At 39.7% G+C, this 23,764-nt stretch overlaps 1 protein-coding gene across 5 annotated transcripts in view; it reads right to left on the bottom strand.

Annotated features, from left to right (window-relative positions):
- The window catches only part of IGF1 (insulin like growth factor 1), a 68,790-nt gene extending 45,836 nt beyond the window's left edge, over positions 1-22,954 (bottom strand). For 2 of the 5 annotated variants that reach the window (XM_070410921.1, XM_070410918.1), the window contains exons 1-2: positions 22,645-22,950; positions 18,197-18,353 (exon numbers count right to left, since the gene is read on the bottom strand). In XM_070410921.1, the coding sequence (XP_070267022.1) occupies positions 18,197-18,353; positions 22,645-22,707 (220 nt within the window). In that variant the 5' untranslated portion in view covers positions 22,708-22,950. Of the gene's footprint in view, positions 1-18,196; positions 18,354-20,855; positions 20,932-22,644 lie in introns of those variants that run through there. The other 3 variants (XM_070410922.1, XM_070410919.1, XM_070410920.1) reach the window with 2 other exon arrangements.
- Between the last annotated feature and the right edge of the window lie 810 nt (positions 22,955-23,764).

Genomic DNA, 23,764 nt, shown 5'->3' on the forward strand with positions numbered 1-23,764 from the left:
ATTTCTCTCCCTGGCCCTGGGGAGAGTTGGGTCATGCACACAAGGACAAGGATTTGGCTTATCAGACCTGAAGAACTGGGATCCCTCAAGGTAATGTTCCCTCCAGAATGAAAGGAAAATGGCTGCATATCTGACAAGTGCTCAGTAGCAGCAGCTCTGGGATGTGGCCCTTCCTCTACTTAATCTTTCCTGTCCATTATTATGCTCACTGCTAATAGGTGTTTGCTAAGAATCCACAATTACATGGTAATTTGGTAAAGAATCTCCTTCATGAAAAGAACTTTTTTTTGACCTTGATATCCCCGCCCCCCTTTTTTAATACATGGAAACAACCAAAGTGTCCTTCGCTAGATGATTGGATAAAGAAGGTAGATACATACAATGGAATACTACTCAGCCATAAGGAAAGGTGAAATACTGCCATTTGCAACAACATGGATGGATCTTGAGAATATTATGCTAAGTGAAATAAGTCAGAGAGAAAAAATTAAGAACTGTATGATTTTGCTCATATGTGGGATATAATATGGAAAGCAGCAAATGAACAAACAAGAAAAACAAACTAACAAAAACTCATAGATATAGACAAAATTATGATGGTTACCAGAGGGAAGAGGGAGTGAGGGTAGTAAAGGGTAAAGGGTATCAAATATATGGAGACAGAAGAAGATTTGCGTGGTGGGCTCACAATGCAATATACAAATGATATAGCAGAGAATTGTACTTGAAATCAATATAATTTTACTAACTAGTGTCACCCTGATAAGTTTAATTTAAAATATAGAAAAGGACTTTTGTAATAGCATATGGTGACCATCTTGGGAGCATCTGAGGAGAAAGTTTTGCCCCTTTTGAATTCTTAACACTGACAGTCAATTTTTCCATATAAAGAAAGGTGTGTGTGTATTTTCTAATCTAGAAAGTAAGGAGTAGCCCTGGCTGCTTTGGGTCAGTGGATAGAGCAACAGCCTGTGGACTGAAGGGTCCTGGTTTGATTCTGGTCAAGGGCACATGCCTGGGTTGTGGGCTTGATCCCTAGTAGGTGGCATGCAGGAAGCAGCCAATCAATGATTCTCTCTCATCATTGATGTTTCTATCTCTCTCTGTCTCTCCCTTCCTTTCTGAAATCAATAAAAAATATTTTTTTTTAAAAAGAAGGAGGTAAGGAGCAATCCTGCGGAACTGATGAAATATGAACAAATGTACGTCAAAGACTAAAAACTGAATTCTAAACTCAAATGTCTTCATTTAGGGAAAATCAGAGAAAACACCTCGGGGAGGAAAAGGTGTCAATTCTAACTGTTAACACGTAATAATATTTTGTCAGGAGTTTTTCTCTCATTTCTGTTCAACTACAGACTTTCAGCTAGCATTAATCTAATCAAGAGGGAACAAATCTATTTATAATTGACATAAATGATAGTCCTATTTTTAGTTCTCTTTGGTGTTCCATGTTTCTCTGTGGGAGATTTTCCCTGAAACAAACGCCTACTTTTTGAAGCAACTGTATTTCAGGGACAGCCTTGATCATATCTGTTGCCCGAGAGATGTATTTAATTAACCTCTTATCCCTCCTTGAGGATGGTTGACTAGGGAAGCACTGCCCAATGTACAGTGACTCCTAACTTTGCTTTCACAGGAAACATACCTGACCCCAAAAGGAATCGCAGTCCTACTAGGAATCTGCAGGAAGATGCATGAATACCATCTTGGCTAACCTACTTGCAACTTCAGAATGTACCCTGCCCTAGTGCCCTTCAATTCGAACAACCTCAAGTTATCGCTAGAAACCTGTAGCTGATCTTGATTCCCTGAGAATTTGGTGATGACTTCATAGGTATTATCTCACCTGATACTCAATGGGATCCTTTTTATCTCTAAGACCTTCCCTGGCAGGTTCTGTTTAAGCCCCTTCTAGCCGAGAAACCCCAAGGGAATAGAATAGCTAACACCTATGAAGGGTGCAGGGCAGGGCTGATTGTACTCATTTTACAAGCAAGAAAATTTCTCAAAGGTGCCCAGATTATAACCCAAAAAGCCAAGTCTCCTTAGGGTGTTCAGGTCTCCTCACTTCATATCCTGGATACACAGTAGTCCATAAAATGCTCCAAAATTTAATTACATTTTAGAAGAGTGACTTTATTCATTTTAGCCCATATTTAACAACTGGTCGTTTTTATCAAAATACATTTAGTTGCATCCAATTCTGGAACCACTGAGTTTTAACCCAATAGCCTTGTAAGTTGTTGGCAGTGCTCCTTCCAGGGCACACAGGAGTGAGAACTCTTTTCTGAGCATTTGGTATCTTTAGAAATGGACACTTTTGAAAGCAGTGTGCAGAGCTCTTTCTGTTTCACTCTTTCCAAGGCACTGGAGCTCCACCTGGTTCAGCTCACTATTTCAGCAGGGCCCCCAGGAATGAACTGACTCCTGTTATTCTGACACTTGTTGATATATGGAAGGGTTTGCCGATGTTCCTCGTGAGACATGCAATAGTAAATTAATCGGAAGATCACAGCAAGCTTCCAAGAAAAAGGATCATGTTCTATTTACCTAAATTCCCTCAGTAGTTTCCTTGAGAAAGGGCATTTCTCACTCCCTACTTGAAATGCCTAAAAGTCCACGGGGGCCTTCTGACTCAGCCATGTCTGCATTTCAAATGAGTTCTTGCCTTCTTGTGGATACACAGAACTAATCTAAGCCTGGACAGCCCGAGAAAAATGGATAACAATTAATTCCATGTACACACTGACCGTACTGTGTATGGGGAATTTGTGGGATAGTACAGAGATGAATAAAGCAGTCCTCATCTTCGAGATGCTTAGAGTCAACCAGATGATATAGAGAATGAACACTCACAAAAATCAATATAGAATAGGTGATAAGTGTTGTGAAATTGCTACTCAGAGGGAAGAAAGTTGACACCTAGTAGGAGATTTTACAGAGAAGGTGACATTTGAAAGAAGTACAGAAGGAAAGTTCAGGAAAATAAAACATGTAGTAGTAAGTCATCTAGGCTGGCTGTTGGAATATGTAAGGGGCATTTGTAAACTCAAATGCCTATCAGAACCAAGCAAATCATATAAAGGAGTCAAGTGGGCCAGAGTAAGTTAATAGCGAGTGGTGGAGATTTCAGTAAAGCAGAAAGCATGTGTCAATCTAGAGGGGAGAATACTTTAGTAAATACTGGTAGGTAATTCAAAGTTTTAGAAAAACACTATATTTGCCAAACAAAATACTTCTGAAGATTGGATACGACTTACAGACTACCAGTTGGTGAATTTTGCTGAAGGGAAACATGAAGAAATACAATTGGAAAGTTAGATAGAGGACTTATATAAAATGCCTTAACATCAAAATTGGGAGTTTGGATTCAATTTACTTAGCTGTTGATGGCCACTGGAAATTGTTTAGAAAAGGGATAAAGTGATTAGAACTGTGCTTTAGAAAGATTAATCTCTTGGGAGGGATGGCCGGTGTCAAGCAGTATTGGACACAGAGCAATCATTGAGGAGGCTGTTGCAAAATAGTTTTAGTGAGTAATGAGGAGGACCTAATAATGATGGGAATGGAAGGGACATGTGTAATCTTCTAGTGAGCTTGTTACAGCTGTTCTGTATCTTGGTGCAAGACAAACTACAGTGCTACAACTTGCTGTGTTTGAAAAGTGGGGTCTGATGGTCTCTAGTGTCTTAACCACCCCGAGTGATTGTGTAACTTGTCCAATTGCATTGGCTGGGAACCTGACCTTTCCTGCTTTACAAGGTCATTGGCCAAAAACTCCACTTGCTCTTGAAGAAATAAGCTTTTGGATCATCTCTAAATTATTGAATATTTGGTTTTCCAGAGTTGGGTTCTTCACTCCCTGTGAGGACTTGATTGTCTTTGAAATTCTATCTGAGCTGTACACTTGTTATGTTTGAGGAGAGCTATGAAATTCCTTAAAGATAAGTTTTGTGTCTTGCTCATATGAAACAGTAGTGGCTAGTCTACTGCCTGCAGGATATACAAAAGCAATACATGAGGGTTGAACTGAATAAAAGAGAAAGGTGTATGGTTAATATCCAGCAAGATCACGCATATCTGGGGCAGGGGTAGCATGAGTTAATCTATGCTTAACCTGATGGGTATATAGATGAATAATGCAAACCTAGAAGGCACTGTGGTGAGATTGAGGAGCACATATCCTGCCACTTAGGAATTCTGGCCAGTAATGCTAGGTCACCCAATTTTTAAAGAGAAGCTGTTAATATTGTTTTTATTTAGAATCTTTTGATTTTTTATAATTCCAAAAATTAAAAAATATACTGAGTGGACCAAACAAAACATGTTTGTAGGCTAGATTCAGGTGGTTTGGGAGTAGGGCCTGCCCTCATTTTGTGACATCTGCTCTGGAGTATTAACTCCAAGAGGATAGGGTTATGCTTTACTTATCCTTTTCACTGGAGGTACTCAGTGAATGGCATGGACTAGAATGTCATAGGGGAGAAGTATTCCTGTATGACCCAAGCTTGGGGATGTATGATTGGTGTTTAATGGGTCCCCACATGCTATCATGAAACCTCTGTGAAGACGTGGCTTCATCCTCCCTTGCATTGCTTAGCACAGAGCAGGTACCCAGCCAGTGATGGTATAATTAAATTGGTTAGTGCTATAATTTTACTTCCATACATGGTACTAAAGCACTGAGCAAAGATAATGAAAGGATGCTAATAAAGAAACATAAAATAAGCTACATATCCAGTTGTATTTCTTAAAGGATTTTAGAGATTTCTATGCAACAACAGTAAACGTTAGTTCTAAAAAAGGTCTTATCTTGTCAACATTCTTTCAATGGGTAGAGTGCTAAGGAGTCAGGGATATTGTTGTATTAAAATGCTGTGGATTAAATTCAAACAAATTAAATATACAATTGCAAGCTAAGTCCAATATCTCCTTATCCTAGAGTTGAATACCATCAAGAAGTGGCATGTACTTAAGTTTAAGAAAACATATGTGGAAAAAAGTAAAAACTATACCTGTGATGTATTACTTTCCCCCTGGAAAATTATAAAAACAAGTGGAATGTCTTACTTTACCTTAATATAATTGTTCCAATGGACACAGGTTTTGAGACCTATGGGACCAATCACCAAATTTATTAAGTTCATTTAGTAGTAAAGCACTGAGTAAACTCAGGATTCCTTAATTCCCAAGTTCAAAGTCCTCCCCCCCCCCCATTTTTTAAAATGTCATTCAAGGAATAGAAATCACAACTGGACCTCTGTTCCTCTTACCTGTCCTGCTGTGGGAGAATGTCTTTCTGAAGCCATGTCCTTTAGGTAACTTGACCTTCATTAACAGGCTCAGGCTGGGGAGTGTGCTGAGTTCCAGAACAGGTCTAGTGCAAGCTGTCACCTAGGGAGTCAGCTGTCTCTTTGAAAAACAGTTTCAAATTTAACCTTCACCTTCCAATAGGTGACAGAAACCTCCTTCGCTTAGCTTAAAACCATTTCTTTTAAATCCCAATAGCAACCCTAATGAAACTAACCAACTCAGAGCCATAAGAAATAATATTAGAACCTGGTTGAGCTTGACAAGGGAAACAATTTGACATGAATAAAGCACACATTTGTACACTTGGTACAATTAGAAAAATAATTTTAAGGACTCTTGCTTGGCTATTCTTAAAAAATAAAAAAAAGTAACGATTGAAAAAGAAACTGGCAAGATCTTGACTGGATCACAGTTTCTGGCCCCAGTGATGGGTTTGGAAATTGCAGCCACAGCAATTAGGAGTTCCAATTTTAGGTTCACAGAAGGTCAGGCCACGGGGTTATCCTTGGAGCAATTCTATATTTCTTCTGAGAACAGGCTCCACCAACTTGAGAGAATTGGGACTTGATGCAGTTGAGTCAGCATGTATACTGTGAATGACCACAAGCACGTGTGGCCCCAGCAACATTTTCCAAATCTTCAGTGAAAGTTCAACCCTGACTATTTTGTGTTCTCTCTCTTAATGGGTAGAGTCACCAATCAACAGGTATCTGTTGTTTCCTGTGATTCCCTAGACCCGGGCTCCTCAAATATCTATGGAGAGCCAAAAACATCACTACATCAAACTGAGAATGGAGTTATAAGATTAATGCAATTAGCTAGCAGTCAAGACTATGCCAAAAACATAACCATCCCTGTAACGGGGAACATTTGCTGTGCTTGACAAACTCACAATGAAAGAACTGGATCCATAGGAAGGAACGTGCTGAAAATGGTTTCAATATGATCCTGTATTTTCACTCAATATGCATTGATTGAGGGTGTCCAGCCAAAAACAATGAGAAAATGAGCCAACACTAGTCTTACCCTTTGACCATATTATATATAGTTGCAGCTGAAATGTGTTATATGTTTCAGGAATAACAAAGCATCCATATGGAACAAATATTTGGCAGTATGGTAGCTGATGAAACCAGGAAAAATTAGACAAATTATCAATCTCTTGCTCCCAAATTACCCAAAAAAGAAATTAGATCCATTTTCAGTAGCTTTGCTTTCAAATTTCTTCTTTCTATGAGTCACCACTACCTTCTGCCAAACTAAATATGTCTATGAACTGCTGGAAAGTTTAATGGAAAGAAACATAAAACTCAAAATACGTAGGAAAATTTAAGCTTCTTCATGGAAGACCTTAATGGAAGACTAGCAAGTCAGGAATATGTGGAGACAGAAATAATGCATCAACAGTTTCTTTTGTTTTGTGCAGCATTTGACTTAATACACAATACAAAATGCATAAACATGTCAACCAGCTAACATTACTTCAAATTAAAATTACCTCTAAAAATAATTAGCTCATTACTTTTTTTTAAAGCTTTCAATCCATCAAACTACTAAGGTCTACGAAAATCCATAGTCCTATAGTCAGGTTGATCAGATTTGGACTTGATGATGTTATTCAATTGGTAGAAATTGGAAAAAAGGCTTTTAGGAATGGTTAAGAGCTTGAGCTTTCAAAGACTACCCTGATGGATTACACCAGAGACTACGATATAGCAGTTCACTCTGTGTTTATGGACTGTGGTTGCTAGTACTACCTTCATGTGAGTTTCAAGGTTAAGTTTAAAGTGTCCCACTGTGCATTCAGTCCCACTGAGAATGAGGTGACTGAATTGTGGCCCTGGCTTTTCCAGCAGCATGCTTTGTGACCTCATGCACATCATGTTTTTTTCTGGACGTTGCTTTCTTCATCTGGGAAGTGAGAGCACTGGACCAGATTGCTCTATATGGTTCTTTCTATCTCTTCAATTCAATTATGCTTTGGAAAATAGAGCAATTCTCATAGTGTTCTCTGAGGGCTGGTGCTCTATCTGTTATACCTGCCTTGGGGCTTATTTGCCAGGGATGTAGTACCATTTGTTGAGTACCTTCCCTTGGCTACCCCTATTTCTTTTAGTATGAATGCCCCAGATGAAATAAGATAAAGGAATTGAGTGGAGGTTCTGTTTTCATAACCATTTTCATTGGTGGAACCCATTTGTGAGGCCTCCTATGGTAGCCCTTAAAAACTCCCTGTTGACTAGAATTAGCTTATTGTTGATCTAGAAGTTTCATTGGGGAAACCATGAATGGGTTTCAAGAGCTGACACTCAAATCAAATAGACTTAAAATCTATACCTTCAGTATCAGATCCACAGTGGTGGCAGTAGCAAATGAAAAGTCATGGGGTATATTCTGGTAGATGAAAATAGCTTTTGGAATAACTTTTCCAACATCAAGTCAAGGAATTTTATTCAGTCCTCACCACTGGATGCTAGGGAGGTCAGAAACAATTTTTAAAACTTACTTTCTTTTTATGAAAGAGCTCAAAATAGAAAGGATGAAAATTCCCACCAGCAGTAACTGGTATTTGATTGTGTGGTTCAGAAGTGTCTTAGCTGTGCCAGAAGTTGTGTCTCTGGGAACCATTAGATGCGAAGCCTCAGGGATAGAGTCAAATAGCCATTGATCCACATGCTGATAAAACTCACAATATTGATTTCATCAAAACCATGCTTAAACAAAAAATTCAATTCCCCTAAGTCAGGCTGTGATAAGGAAGCAGTTTAAATGGGCAACCTGAAAATGCAAAGATACTTTTCTGATTAGTGAGTACATTTCTTCTGCTGAACACTGCTTTTTGAGGTTAAGCAGAAATCACCAAGAGCTTACTTGGGAGAATAGAAATCTTTTGCCTATGTGTATGATGCTTCAGTGACTACCTAACCACTTTATGGAGACAAACTATTTAAGCAAGCTCACTCAGTGTGGTAAAGTGATAGGCCCCATCTCTTTTTCTCCTTCCAATGAGGACATAAGCAGTGATACTGAGTGAGCATTCTGAAGATCCGCTAATTAATGCTTGGGTCATCTAAATGCAAAGAGATACATGAATAGGAGAATACCAACATGCTTTTCTTTTTCATTAATAAAGATGAGAAGATACACTGCCAAATTAACTTTTCTAGATTGCAATTATTGCAGAACCATTGAGCTAATGAGTCAATGTCATTAATGGTTGAAGCCAAACCACCGAATTAATTTATGGATGGTGATTAGAGGGACAGGGCAAATTATTTTATTCAGTCCATCAATAGTGACACATATGGATGGCCCTTTCAGTTTCCAAAGCTCTTCTATAGTTCAGCCCGAGGTGCAATGTTTTTACACCCATTTTAGTAACGAGGAATATAAGGTCCAAGGATATTAAGTGACTGCCCCAAGGTCATAAAGCTGTTAAGTAGGGAAGCTGGGTGAGGCCCAAACATAGAACTGATGATTTCCAAATTAATACTTTGATCTTCTCTTTCTGCTTTCTGCTGGGACTGCTTATGGGCAATAAAACGACTGTGGCGATACTGAGATAGGAAAAACACAAGAACGAAGGAGAAAAATTGTGGCCACTGTCTCTCAACCAGGCTTCTTCACTTGTGAGGAATTGAGAGTTGATTTATTATATGACCAAGAAGAGAATGGCCACAAACGCTGAGGTCACAAAGATAACCAGCTTCTCTTTAATTTGTTCCAGATGGTCGCAAAGTTCTAAGCACACAGCTCTGCTCTGTACCATTTCTGTCTCCCTTTACTGCTGTTACCAACATAAATGAGTTTCATGGCCATAAGGCGAAAGGGAGGGCCTGTAAACACCTTTTATTTAGCCTATAGGAAGAGATTTTTATTTTTTCAGAGAAAAGCTTTCAAAACTACAATCACTCTTCTCATTGCTTACTCTGGGCAGTGCCCACAAACTCCTGATGAACCAGTGATAGATCATTCATTTGTGTTGCTTGTTTCACTCATGGCTTTCCATATCCCTAGTCACTTCTCTTCCAGAGACTTCTCTAGTCCAGTAGTTCTCAGTGAGGGGTGATTTTCCCTTCCTCCAAACCCAGGAACGTGTGGCAATGTCTGAAGACTTTTTTTTTATTGTCTCTACTGGGAGGAGGGGACTACTGGCATCTAGAGGGTAGAAGCCAAGTATGGTGCTAAATTTCCAAAAAGCACAGGACAGCCTCCCTCCCCCAACAGAAATGATCTGCCTTCAAATGTCAATAGTATTGAGATTGAGAAACTGTGTTGCTAACAGCAGTGCTGGGAGAGGCAAGTGGGGGAGTTGGAAAAAGAAGTAGGATTTAAAAGCCTGCTATTTGGTCTCACAAAGAGGCTGAGGCTGGGGACAGGGAGGAAGGAGAAGCGAGGGGGCTGAAATCGGTAGTGTCCCCAAATCTTTTAAATCGAGAGTTCTAACTCTCTGTGCTCCTTTCCCCAGTTTCAAAGATAATCAGGAATTGGCTGCGTGTGGATTGGCTCAGGGCAGACTTTCTTAATCACTTCCCTCTGATGAAAGACCCATTTCATCAGGGTAAATGGCACAGAGGTGGTACCATCTTCCCAGCAATACTCACAGATCAGACTCTGTGACTAACACATTTGCAAAGTTTCAAAAGACCCCTCCAACAGCCTCTTTACTGCCTCATAAAGACCACAGATGAAAGAAGAAAGTCTGAAGAGATTCATAGAGTATTTGCTTGGAAGACTGCAAAAAAAAAAAAAAAAAATCAGGTGTAAATTTTTTTTTTGGCTTGAGGCTGTCGGAGAAATCTCCAGAAAAAAAAAGCTGATCCAACAACTGGTCAGATTGTTTCAGATTTTCCGGGAGCACAGCTTTGCTAAGTCATTCCAAAGCAGTTTTACCCAAGTTGACATTGGAGAGAGTGGCCAGAGTCAGAGTAGTATAAGATATAATAACACTCCAAGTTATGACCTGAAGTGGACTTGGAAGGCCTGAAGCACATCTGAGGGCTTTGAGCACAGTATAGGTAACAGGTAGGGAGTCACTTCAGTTTGTACGAATTTCTACAGCACAGAACAAAAGTGTTAACTAAAGTCTCAGGTGAGTTTATTGGAATGAGAGAGCCACCAAGACCTACATTCATTTGGATGAGCTTGATTGGAGGCCCCTCCTGATCATTTTGCCATATCAGGTGACTTTGACATAGGCAGGCTTCATTGCTACTAAAGGCAGAACACTGCATTGGAATCAGAAAACAGAATTGACAATATCTCCTTCTGCCTCTGCATTAGTTAGCAGTGCGACCTTGGATCTGTCACTTCTCTCTGTGTTTCATTCTTGGTGTTTGACTAGATTATTTTTCAAGGGCTTGTAGCAGTTTTCCAGGTTACTTCCTTTGAACAATGAGTTAGTTTTATGAGGGAGATAGTACAGAGATGGATACTTAATCAATGATCAGGTTTTTGGGTGTCTTCCAGGGTCTTCACCATGCACTTTTTTGGGGGGGCATATAAACTCTTATCCCTGCAGAATGGCTGAATGTTTAACGTAAAATGTTTTCATTTAAAAGACTGTGTGGCTTCCTCTGGTTGCACAATTTCTCTTCGTGTCCATGCGGCTGCTGATCAAATATTGCAAAGCCATCAATTACCCTAGGACAAATGCAGAGAGCCATGTGCAAAAGTTCTGGCCAATTACATAAAGCAATATGCCAGATGCAAAGTAAGTGAAGGGTTTTTCTCGGTATTCAGGGTTCAGTGAAAAAGTAAGAGGGGCAGCTATGCCAAGAATGAAAAGCCAGAGCTTGCCAAGTGCTTCTTTAAGTAGCTTTAGCCAATGTGAGACTAAACAATGCATTAAATAGGCATACAGCTTACTGCAGTTAAGGAATTGCATGTCAAATAACAGCTCTTTGCTATGTTTTAAACATGATCTCGAATATAGATAAAGACAAACAAAATGCTGGGTTGTCATCGCCTTCATCTGACAGCTAATAAGGCCTGAGGATTTGAACTTTCCAGGCAACCAAAAGTAATGCTTTATGATGTCAGAGCCTGCTGATGTCTCACCCAGAGGTGTAGGATGGAATTTTGCCAGGGCAGCAGCTCAGTGCAAACCGATTTTTTGCCACCCTGGTTGTTAAAGATGCCTGGCTGCATAAAAGAACAAGGGCTTTGTAGTCCATTGTTGTTGAGAACAATGAGAAATCTCCTTGGGAGATCTTGTGCCTGTTTTTAGTGTGTCTGATTCTTTGTATGGGCTGTGAAATCAGAAAGAAGGCTGCTAGAGGGATGAGATCGGCTCTTCACCGAGGCCTTGAGGAATGCTGGCATGGTGTATGATGTCTGGACAAGGTCTACAAAGACCCAGAGAATTCGAAGAACACCCAAACTCTCTTTTGGATCCAAAATGTCTAACCTATCAGCCACTGAAGATACAAGACATTCCAATATCCGTGGTCCCCAAACAACTGGTTGCTTGATACCTGCACAGGTATCCAACTTGGCTGCTCCCACTACTCATTTCATGGTTAAGTTGGGGAAGTCTCTTTCTGCCTGGAACACTATCAAGATGATAGTGCCTTGTGACCACCTCTCCCTTACCCCCTTTCTCATGGCACCCTGAGAAAGGTCCTTGGTCCAAATAATTAGCTCTTCTCCAGTAGGTATTTGAGAAGAACCAAAAGAACTAATAATTGCAAAAAATGAAAAGTTGAGGTTTGCTGGCAGAGGAAGAGGAAAACTTGAAGTTGGCCTGAGGAGGGACTCCCCCAGATCATATTGCATAATCTGGTACCTATAGGTGAACTATAGTGTTCAGTCTGAGTGGAGTCCAAGAATCCAGTCTAGGAAGGCTCTTGAACAGCAGCAGCCTTTCATCAAGAAGACTTTTCTTGTGCACCTTGAGGAAACTATGTTATTTCCTAAAATTTTCTAGAAGGTGAAATTACATGGATATCTCCCTCATGCCTCCTTTCAAAGAAGTGTTCAAAGTCAACTAGTCACCCAGGGGTTCTTGTTCCTTATTTCTCAAAAGAGGACTGGGATTTTGGAAGCGTTTCCCTTTGCTCCAACACTTTGGGCCTCTATACATTATGAATGGCCAGATGAACATGCTTTTTGGAGACAAGAGACCTTAGCTTTGGTTCTGGATCCATCCAGTAAGGTAAATGACAAAATCTCAGTGTCTCGCATTTCACTTTTGTCCAATGAAGCAACAATGCTTGCCTTCCAAGACTGAGGTATAGATAAGTTGAGAGAGCTGATACTACTGAATTTTGAAAAAGTAACTATACTAGTCAAGCATAAGACATTTTTCTTGTTAGTGACCCTACTATATAACTGTTTCTGCTAATAACGGGTTATATAAGCTGCGCCTAAGGAGAGAAAATGAGTGCATAATAAATTGGCTGTTCAGATACCTCAACCTTTGCAACAGACTCTGCAACTAATCCCAGAACAGAACAAATAAGTATCATGTGTATGGTGCTTACCATGTGCCAGGAAAAATTCTAAGTTAATATGTTCTAATGTATTAACTTTTTAAACCCTTACATCAGTTCCATGAAGCAGGTCCCATGTTACAGATGAGGAAGTTGAGGAATAAAGAGGTTAAGTAATTTGTTCAGGGTCATCCCCAAGTAAGCTACAGAGGTGGTATTCAAACCCTGGATTCTTGGCAATAGAGACCATATTCTTGGTGTTGGACCCTTCACTCTTTTGCTTCTTTTAATTTTCCATCAGGGATGAGATGGTCTTGAGAGCATTGAAATGTCATAAAAATGGAAATTATTTTCTAATTTTGCATTGAAACCATCACTTTCATAGTGGTTCCTTGGCCCTTAAATATGTCACTAGACATATTTAAAGAGTAGTAGCAACTACTTAGGGTCAATATAAAAAACATTGTTTTTCTTTAAGAATATCTGTGGCTTATTAGCTTTGTGGCACTAATGATGAGGTCAGGGAATTAAGATCAAACCCTACATATGCCAATCAGTTTCAAAGAGAAGAGTTTTTTTTATAGCCAATGACTGGACTAACTTTGACCAGCTGTCATACAAATGGATGGCTGGTGGTCTGCGAGGTACCAAGCCAAAAAAATGCCAAGGCGCAGCATAAATCCAGCCCTACTCAAGCAATGCTAAGTAAATTGGGTGACTATATCTTTGAATGACCCAAATTGGACCATCTCTGCTTTAATTGGAAGGCAGCATCAATAGGCTGGGGGAAAACTTTTGGTCAAGGTTTAGAAGGCTACAGATTCTTATTTTCTCCTTCTAATTTAATAAAGGGCAGCTAAAATCTGACCTCACTTGTCCCCATCATATCCAAAAGAGTGAGAAAAATGTAGATGAGACCTGTCCGTTGGTCTTTCCCAGCAAAGGAAAATGGCAATCTACTTTCATGAGGTATGTGCTCCTTTGACCAGATGAGCTGTGTATATTCTCTGAGGGGTTGAAGACCAACTTAAACAAACAAACAAAAAAGAATGTGGTTCTTCTTTCTTTAAGTGGGCGTAATATTCTCTTAGGGAACAGACAGAATCTAAAGAAGATAAAGGAGATGAAAGATTCTTTGGTCACTACTTAAACCCAAGGCCCACCTTTCTTGAGTAGTGCCAAGTCTTTGTTAATTACAACCTAGACTATGAGTCTGTTAAAGTTGGAAGAGGTCATTTACTTTAACAAAATCTCCTTGTTTTATAGACAAGGACATTTCAACCCAAGAAGTTTAAGTGTTTGCCAAAGTCTTACAACTAATGAGTGACAGGTCTGGAAACAGTTTTCTGAGCACAATATTTCAAATGAAAGAAACTTGAGTTAATAATAATAACCTAGATGAAGGAAGGTTGTTTCAATCAATAACAATGAAATTCATGGCAAAGTTTCACGTGAACTCTATATAAACAGTATGTTTTAACACACAAAGAATGCCATTTGTTTATTCAGATCTGTTCTTAATAACTATGCATTGGAAGTACATTTTATAAAAGCTATAAATCTGGAAGATCTGAAAGGGTAACCAACTTTCTTTTCTAATTGATTTACTTCTCTGTTTTTTTCCAGACTGCCGAGGTAAAGCATATACAATTTATTTAAGGGATTGTTTATAGACTACTAAAACTAAAAAGGACCCCAGAAACTCACTTTCTTTTAGCTGCTGGTAATTGAAACCATCCAAGATGGTTGGTTGTCCATCAATATTTTTTAATTCTCTCCAAGGAGAGAAATTCCAAAGGTCTTGAAGAACATGTTAAAATGGTTAATGGCTCTCAAAAATTATGTCTATAGTAAACTTAATGTTTCCTATTTCACTGGAAGCTCTTTTCCTCTTGCAATTCCACACAAAATGAGGTTATAACAAACCACCCTCTGTGAAAGCTCCATCAATCTGGTAAGATAACAGCTAGCTGTTTTTCAATGTGCCACCTCTATTAAGCCACCATTTTTCTCATAGGACTATGAGCACACAAGACTGGCTGATACGCTCTCTTACTCTGATGCATAGGGAAGAATCAGTAATTAGCTCCTCATTGGAACTTTCATTTCAGAAAATGTCTGGGGAAGCTGCATTAATTATAGAGGAAGTGTTTCATTTAGCTGGGAAGATGCTTACAAAAAAGATAATCTAGATAGTTGTTTTCCACAGTGATCTAGTGGGACTGGGGCTTGTAGAGAAATATGAGCTCATTCACAACACTGGGTCAATCTATACAAAATTAGCATGACAGAAAATTTTATTCAGTTGTGTTTCTAATAAGGTTAAAAAAATCTTTCCTTGTTAAACATTCTGGCCCAACAAAAAAAGATAGATATGGAGGCAGCTTTCTTTCAGATGTTTGAATTTCAAACTAAGATAAAAAACTGCCTTCCACTACTATAAAAAAATTTTATACTTTCAAAATGGGTCTTCAAGCAGCTTAAGGTACAAGGTGCAGCCACAATAAAACTTTGAAAATAAGGGTAAAAAAAATAGTAAGAGTCAATTTACATGGGACGGAGGTGGAAAAGACTGCTTTGTTCTAATAAGATTTCAAAGACTGTAAATGCTTAGAGCTGACTTCTCCACACACAGTAAATCTCAGGGGACAAACAGGAAACTAAATAAAATTTGTTGACAACAGTTAATGTCTGTAAGAATAATTGGCTCAGACACAAAATAGACCATCATTGTAGCTTGGGGGATAACTAGAATGCAGCCATAAGTTTGTTAATATATATTGCATTCATTTTTTTAAAAAGTAATAGTTTTATCAAATAGCTGCATAAATATGAGGTGAGAATTGTCCAAAGTACTTGATAAACCTAATTCTTGATGGTGTTGAAGACTAAGATCTCAAACAAGTAATTCCATTTTATTCAACTGGATTCAATTCAACTCAATTCAATCCTGTCAGTTCAACAAATATGAGCCACTACTATAGTAGCCAGGCATTGAGTGAGGTACTGGGATTTAATGGTAAATAAATATAGCATTTCACATCAAGGAGCCCATTGAGAGGGTAAATCCTGGTTAGGTGATTTCAAAAATGGAACAACATATTCAGGAAAAGTATAAATGATTCTAGTCTAATCTCCCACTGTTATTTTTCTCTTATGACACTTGATAATACTTATGTGCATTTTTTAACCTCCCAACTAGTGACTAGACTGTGAATTCTTTGAAGGCAAAGTCAATCTCTCTCATTTGTTTCTAGGTCTCATTGATGACTGGTATAGGGTCTTACACAGAGCAGATGTTCCATCAATGTTTTGAGTTAAAAGATTTAAATGGGCTAACTTCTCTTGGGCAAACAGGATTACCCAGTTGAGTAGAAAGTTAATAAGAATACTTTTGTGCATGAGGGTCGACATCAGGGAAAGGATTTACATAAGCCACAGAATTGTATAAAACAGAACTTATGAAACATAGACTCTTAATGACAATGCTGACGATAATAATACACAATTTATAAAACACCTTCCTTTTCAAAGTCATACTCTAAACATCAAGAGTTGCCATAGATTAATGTGCCCTTTTCAATTTCAAAGCATTTGCTTAAATTGGATTATTGTAGTAATAATAAAAGAATCCTTTCAGTGCCTTGAAGTTGGTTTCCATCATAGTTGTCCAATACTCTTAAGTGTCAGTGTGAACATATATATGTACCATGGGGTTACTTGGGATGAAATCATTCTTTCCATTCTCATTTTACCATCATCGTCATTGGAGGATCCAGTTTCCATGCACTGTGCATGGAAATCCTGGAGCATATCACGTTGAACAGGACACTTCAACCTGGCACATAACAGAAAACACTTGTGGGCTTGGTAATCACCTGGTGAACTGCATCAAAGGAAACTACACAAATGGATTATCAAGGCAAGAGAAATCCTCTTGGGCATAATAAGTGAGGACTACTTATTCATTTTTAATGTGGACCAGTAGCAGCACCGTAAAGATTAATGACAACCCTTTGCTGAGGGAAGTTGATGAGACACATTTGCCTTTTGTAAAACAAGTCTGCTGCTTGATAAGAACCCACCTGGTGAACTCATTCATCTGCACTGCAACCAAGAGCTGGACAGAATCACGTTATTGCCAGAGAAATAGATGAATTAGCTCAATTAAAGTATTGGCTGGAAACAGAGTGGGATTTTGCCCATTCAAATAGTAGAAAGCACATCTCATTCTCTGTCACTAGTTGTTTAAATTCTATTTGTTGCCAAATCCACAATGTGTACAGATCATCAGTCCTCCTTTCAGCCTCTTCCTTCCCATCCTTCCACCCACCCACCCCAGAAACCTATACATGGATCCCTGTCCCAGCGCCCCTCTTACGCCCCTTCCCCACACCCACCACCTTCCCTGGCAAGAAGATGAGAAAGACTTGAAATGTGTGAGTCAACCCGGGAGCTATTCAAAACTTAGTGGGTGACTGAGGTAAGCTGTCTACACTTGAGCGATATGAAGCTCTAAGAATGATTCATGCTCACCGAGGACCTGAGCGTCAGTTTTCTGGAACTCTCCAAAATTCCAAAAAAAAAAAAAAAAATTATACAGAATGAACATCTGGCATTAGATTTCACTGTACTGTAATGTACAAGCTTCTGGCATAGATTCTTTAAGTGATGAGTTCCCTCAGGCAGCACCGACTTTTGTTTGTTATTTGTAAGCGTTGACTTGGCCGTCTACTTTTTATTGACTGTCGACTTTTTAATCACCTGAGACCTCCGTGTGGAATAAGTAACCCCACACTTGTCAGAAACCCCTTTCCAGATGGTGATATCACTGGAGAGCCTCAGAAAAAGGCTGTGCCAAAGGAAGGCAATAAACAAAAACTCAAGGTCAATTTGTGTAGAGGGCAAATGAACCTGGCATTTCTGTTTGCATTGAAAAGAGCCTGTGTATTTGCAAACATGCCTTTCAGGGAAGTTCAACTTCTGTCTGTTCCTGGTGATTTCATGTAGCATGGAGACATGGGATGTGCCCTCTTAATTTTTTTCCAAGTCCACCTTATTATTTTATTCCAAATTACTTGGCACTTCAAACAGGCCTACATGTTTCCATATGCTTATATGTGCACACAAAGGTTTAGAGAACAAAAACCTCAATCCCTGAGGGTCATTCTGTCCCCTCCCTTCACTGAAGGGAATAGGAATGGTGAGGAAAAAGCATAAGAGTTGCCTGAGTGCCCATCAGGAAATAGTTAAAAGACAAACTGCTAAGGAGGAAAATTCCATTTGAAATCTACAAAACCTGCCACAGCCCCACTGAAACACTAGGCTTACTTTAAGGTGAGGAATCGCAGGCTGAGGGTGGCTGCCAGCCACGGGCAGTCATTCAGTTCTTCACACACTCTCTGTGGTTGTAAATCCACAGAGCTGTGAGAGGGAGGGCTACTTACTGAAATAAAAGCCCCTGTCTCCACACACGAACTGAAGAGCGTCCACCAGCTCAGCCCCGCAGAGTGTCTCCGGTCCAGCTGTGACGGAGTTGGTGAAGGTGAGCAAGCACAGGGCCAGGTAGAAGAGATGGGAGGATGACATGATGTGCACCTTTACCTGCCGAGGAAACAGAAGGAGGGTCATGTTTCCTCCTGGGATCTTGCAAGAGGATTCGGGGTGGGTCACAGGTGCACTGACCCCCCCACACACATTCCATCACTGTCATGAATCAGAACCACCCTGCACAGAAGGGCAACAGCGTGCACGAGAGACCACGAGGTGGCCTGAGCTGAGCACATCTGGACACCAAATGACCTGTGTGTAATCCCCTTGCTACTAGGAAACCTTGGAGAAGTCCTCCATGGACCCCTTCTTTATGGGTTCCTAAATCTTTTGAATTATCAAAAGTTAAATTGTGCTCAGTCCAGATTTGGTGCCAAATATGTTTTATTAATTTACATTCTCTAAAGACAGGCCATCCACAGATAGCATATGCATTCATTATTGACCAGAATATTAAATTAACCAGAACATCCTTCCCTAGCTACTGATTAAAAAGAACTTACTGTGGCTTATAAAAATACTATATATCATTATAGAGTTGTGTTTTTTTTTTGAGAGAGAGAGAGAGAGAGAGAGAGAGAGATTTCTTACCTGGGGGATATCTTACCTACGGAAGTTAACACAACCACAAGTGGGAATATGAAAAACAGAAACAAGAAACAATGTGAGGATTCAGGAATGAAATTGGCTCTTGCTAAGTAGACCCTATTCTTTCTGCATTCTAAAGCCCTTTGTGTCAAGCTGAATATCACATCAACACGTGTGTAGAGAATGCTTTCCATGAATAGGGCACCAGGCTCAAAACCTACAAAAGCTTTTTTTTTTTTTAAGTCCCAGGAATTCTGACTTCACCTCTTGGAGGGACTTATGTGACACTGAATAAATTTTATAGCAAAATATACTGAGGGACCCTGGTTGGCTTCACTTCGCAGTGACAGACAGCCAAGTGGCAGCCCTGCCAGAGGCAGAATTCCTGTGGCTCACAGCTCTATCCTCACTCTCAGTCGAAGAAACAAGGCTAAGGTGATCATTAAGTGTTTCCATATTGCTACTTGTGGCACAAAGCTGTGGTTTCTTCCAGGAAGGCTCCCAAAGCGAGCAGCTTCCCTGTTCTTAGATGCATCTACTTTCAACAGCATTGGAAGAGTCATCAGAATAGGTTAAGTGAAGGACCCTATTAAAGTTAGACTGGAAGCTATTAGGATAAAAAGAGCCTCTTTGGAACCTCCTAGTAGTGGCAGGTCCATTCAACCCCATCACTTTTGGAGAAACAGACTCAAGTCATCAATTTTCTGCCATGCTCCTTGCTCTCCATGCACTCTCCACTTAATGCTTCTACATCAGTGGCAAAGTGTGCCCCATCCTTTTAATTAAGATTTCCATGTTGGTAGCCAGACCTTCAGCTCAGAAATTGGGGGTGGGGAGAACCTTGGACTCTTGTTAAACAGTTGACTACAAAAAACACCGTCTATTTGCAAATCATCATAAGTAATAGGCATAAAATAGAAGAGGAGGTAAAAGCACAATTGAACATTTCTTCCATTTTCTCAATAGGACTCTACTGGAATCTTATGGAAACCCTCCACACACATGAAGCCCAAACCACTGAGACTGCTAGAAACAAATCATCAACCAATCCTCATTTTCCTTAGTTATAAAATAATTAGTGGGGCTTTTCCCCTTCAATATTTCCAGTGGAAACCTCAACAAAACCAACTCAACTGTACTTCATTGCCCTTTCAAAAGAGCTACTTGTAATTGATCTTACAGAATATACCCACACTCTGGCAATGGGTCAGTTCTAGGATGTATCCTTATGCTATCAACCTTATTTCTCCATAGTAATGCTCAAAGCCAAGCACTTGCAATTATAGATGCCTTTGAGTTCTTCAGTTGTCATGTAATCCAGGGGAAAAGGTACTCAACTTACAGCCTTAGTGCACTGATAACATCAGTAGATGTCAAAACTATATTTTAAATAGTTATTTCTGGTATAACACATTTAAGCCCAGCAATACATATAAATCTCTAGCATTTAAGAATTTAAGATTTTTTTTACAGCCTTTTCTCTTTTGCTTAATTATATTGTCAGATAAATGTCAGCACTTACAGTTCTAGGACAAGATAGAACCTTTAATGCATGTTCCTTTAGTTCACAAAACAGTTCAGTACACCCACGAAGAACCAAAGAATTTATCACATTATGTGCCCCCAAACAGAAAACAATAATGAACTTGTTTAGGAGTTAAAAGTTTGAAACAAGTGGCCCCATATGTTCATCATTCCCTTGGCCTTTTGTTTTGCCAAACACAAAATAAATGAAGAGAGAGAAAGGAAAAATATGATAGAAAGAAAGGAAAAACCAGAAAGAGAAGAGAAAAAAGAGGAAGAAAAAATATCAGAACACTCTTTCTCAAAAATCCCCCACAAATCCAAAATTTAAAAGACTTTTCTTTTTATCTTAAATCAATGGAATATCAATTGATTCCAGATGTCTGGGCTACAATGAAAATGCCTAGCAGAATTTGAGGGCAATAGTCATAAGAAAATACTCACTGTAGGTGTAACCATTTTTGTTTGTTCCAGATCTTTTACAGCAGGTCAGGGTGAGTATTATGAGGCTGATGTGAATAGAAAACTGAGGACTTAAAAACATGTGCTGCTTTGTGGGTGGGGTTTGTGAAAGCATCTAGTTACATTTGGACACCCAAGCAGGTATGCTATGAGTCTGGGTAAACTGCCTTTTGTCCATTCAAACAATGAACAAATTATACAGCTTGGATTTGAGTCAATCTTTTCCCTTCAATCAAGATACCAATTTCCATTGTACCCCAGACAGTGACCCAGCTCCAGCCCTCTCCCTTACCATCTCCCCTCTGACTCAAACACTTGGAAAATGTCTTGAGACTCAGAGTACAATCCATCACCTTGTGAGTTCTGCTTCCAGACAGGACATCTTTACTCCCTGAATGACATCTGAAAGACCACTCACCTCCCTCAAACCACTTCCTGCCCCAAATGCAGGAAAAAGGAACAACTTATTGCTAGCTCTGCTTTTGAAAAGTTCATACACAGCATGGAAAGTTCATTTGGAGACAGTTTTCCAAACTTGTAATTAAGGCAGACATAACACTCAACGGCCTCTTGTAGGGAGACAAATCCCCCACCTGTCAGACCACATAGCATATATGTATGTTGACTTGATTTCTTTTAAAAGCAAAGTAGCCAGCCTGTGTCTTGGCATCTCAAGGGCAGCAGAATCAGGTGCCCGGACAAGGATGGATCCTTAACTCCTAAGCCACTTACTCAGAAAAGTCCCCGCAGCGGAGGATTTGAAAGCAGCAAATGAATGCAGTACCCAGGAGCAGGGACATTTTATGAATTGAGACCTCAGGCAATTTCATCGGGAACCAGTGACAGCAGCTTAAAAGTGCTGGCAAATTGGAAAAACACATGCCTTGAAGGATATAATTTTGCTGAGAATGGAAATTTGAACTGGGGCCAGTGATTGGAAAGGAGAAGTCGCGGCACGGACGGTGGCACCCAAATTGACCTAAAGAGACTTTGCAGCACCGAGTGTAAAGTCCGAGTTTTACAACACAACCCCCCAAGCCCAAACTTCGCCCGAGAAAGTCCTCTTTAAACCAGAAAACTTGGACAAACAGTTACTAGAAAGTTTCTGCTTCCCATATACAGTATGCATTTGTTTAAATTATATGAATATGCAAGTTCAGCAAGAGTTGTCAAGTTCTTTTTCAAGAGCAAATTAAACTCCTCTCTAACTTGGACTTTCTGGGCAGAAGTGCAGAGAGTTCCGGGACCTTAGCTCCAAAGATCATATTTAAAAGATTTAATATCATCTAAAATGTAATTCTCTGTATGTGGCATGCCTTATAATAAAAATCCTGACAAGTTGCACACACACACACACACACACACACACACACTCTCTCTCTCATACATACATAAGAACAATTTCTTAAAATTAAACATCTGCACCTGCAAAAAAAAAATTCCCAAGTTCATATTCACTCTCGATAGCCCTTAACCATAGGCAGAATTTAAAGGATTCTTCTCTAAAGACACCACCGAACCCCGGCGAAGTGGAGGATTTAGCATAAGTACCTTGCAATCGTTTCTACTCATACATATCTCTGTGTAAAGGCATCTATCTCCTGGAGCTATCTTTTCAAATCCCACAGAATTGCACATTCAGCAATTTATAAATAACTCCCAGTTCCGAAACAATGAAAATTCTAAAGTGAATAACATTTCTAGGAAGAAGCAAGCAGTACACAAATAAAAGCAAATCCCCCAATGATTTCAAAGAGTAAGAAATATTTACCTTCAAGGAATCACAAAAGCAGCACTTAAATAATTGGGTTGGAAGACTGCTGACTTTTCCCATTGCTTGTGAAGTGCAAAGTCTGGAAATGAATTGGTTAGCAGGAATAATGAGGCAAGAAGAAATCCAGAGAGATGGGAGATGTTGAGCGCAATGTCACATTTCAATTTTGAGGACTTTATTCCATTGCGCAGGCTCTATCTGCTCTGAATTTAGCAGTGACAGTGAGGTTTAGCAAACAGAAGAGGGATTTAGAGAAAATCCTCACATTTATCTACAAAACACAGACACTGTAGACAGGAAACAGCTGGGGGAACATTTGCCTTCTCTCTCTCTCCCTCTTCTGGCAAAGTTATCGAGTAAGGACTTTTTTGGGCATGGTGACAAATAACATCATACCTTTGCATTTTAAAACTAGAGCACAGAAGCATTTTTTTTCTCTTAAAAGAAGGTGTGTTAGTGACAGGGTGAGCAGATATTAAAAATATTGATGCTACTATAGGAGATGAGGATCTGTTCTCTGATTAACTTTCTCCTGGGCATGAAGACACACATCTGTTAATACACCTTACCAGTATTAAAGGAGGGTATGTGGCGGGTGGGCAAGCAATTTCACATTCTAGCAAATGCAAAATAAAAGAGTGAAGCAAAGACACCCCAAGCAAACCTACGATTTTAACCCTGAAGTGACTAAGGTAGACTTGGTTGGAAGACAGCACTGGGGTGACCCCTTGTCCTACTTGCCAAGCCAGAAAAATGATCTCATTTCCCAGAACCTAGAAAAGGGGCAGGCAGCGTTGCAATTGGCTCCCTTTAGGAAGACACCGGTTCATGCTTTTTGCCCGAGACAGGGCAAAGACTTTGCTGAACTGTAAAGCCAACTGAAAAAATAAAATCTTTTTTTTCCTTCTTCTACTAGGCTGCCTATCACCCCCCCCCCACACCCCCGCCAGGGGAAAGGACAAGCTATTTTCCCATTGTTCATATTTTTCTGCATAACTTGCAACTGTGTGTGTGTGTCTCTCTCTCTGTGTATGTGTGTGTGTGTGTGTGTGTGTGTGTGTGTGTGTGTGTGTGTGTGTGTTTTCTTTCTCCGGTGTTTGTGTGTTCTAAATAACAC

This window comes from Myotis yumanensis, unplaced genomic scaffold (genome assembly GCF_028538775.1).
Source record: "Myotis yumanensis isolate MYYU_CA2020_CCGP unplaced genomic scaffold, mMyoYum1.0.hap1 SCAF_3, whole genome shotgun sequence".
Taxonomy (NCBI): Eukaryota; Metazoa; Chordata; class Mammalia; order Chiroptera; family Vespertilionidae; genus Myotis; species Myotis yumanensis.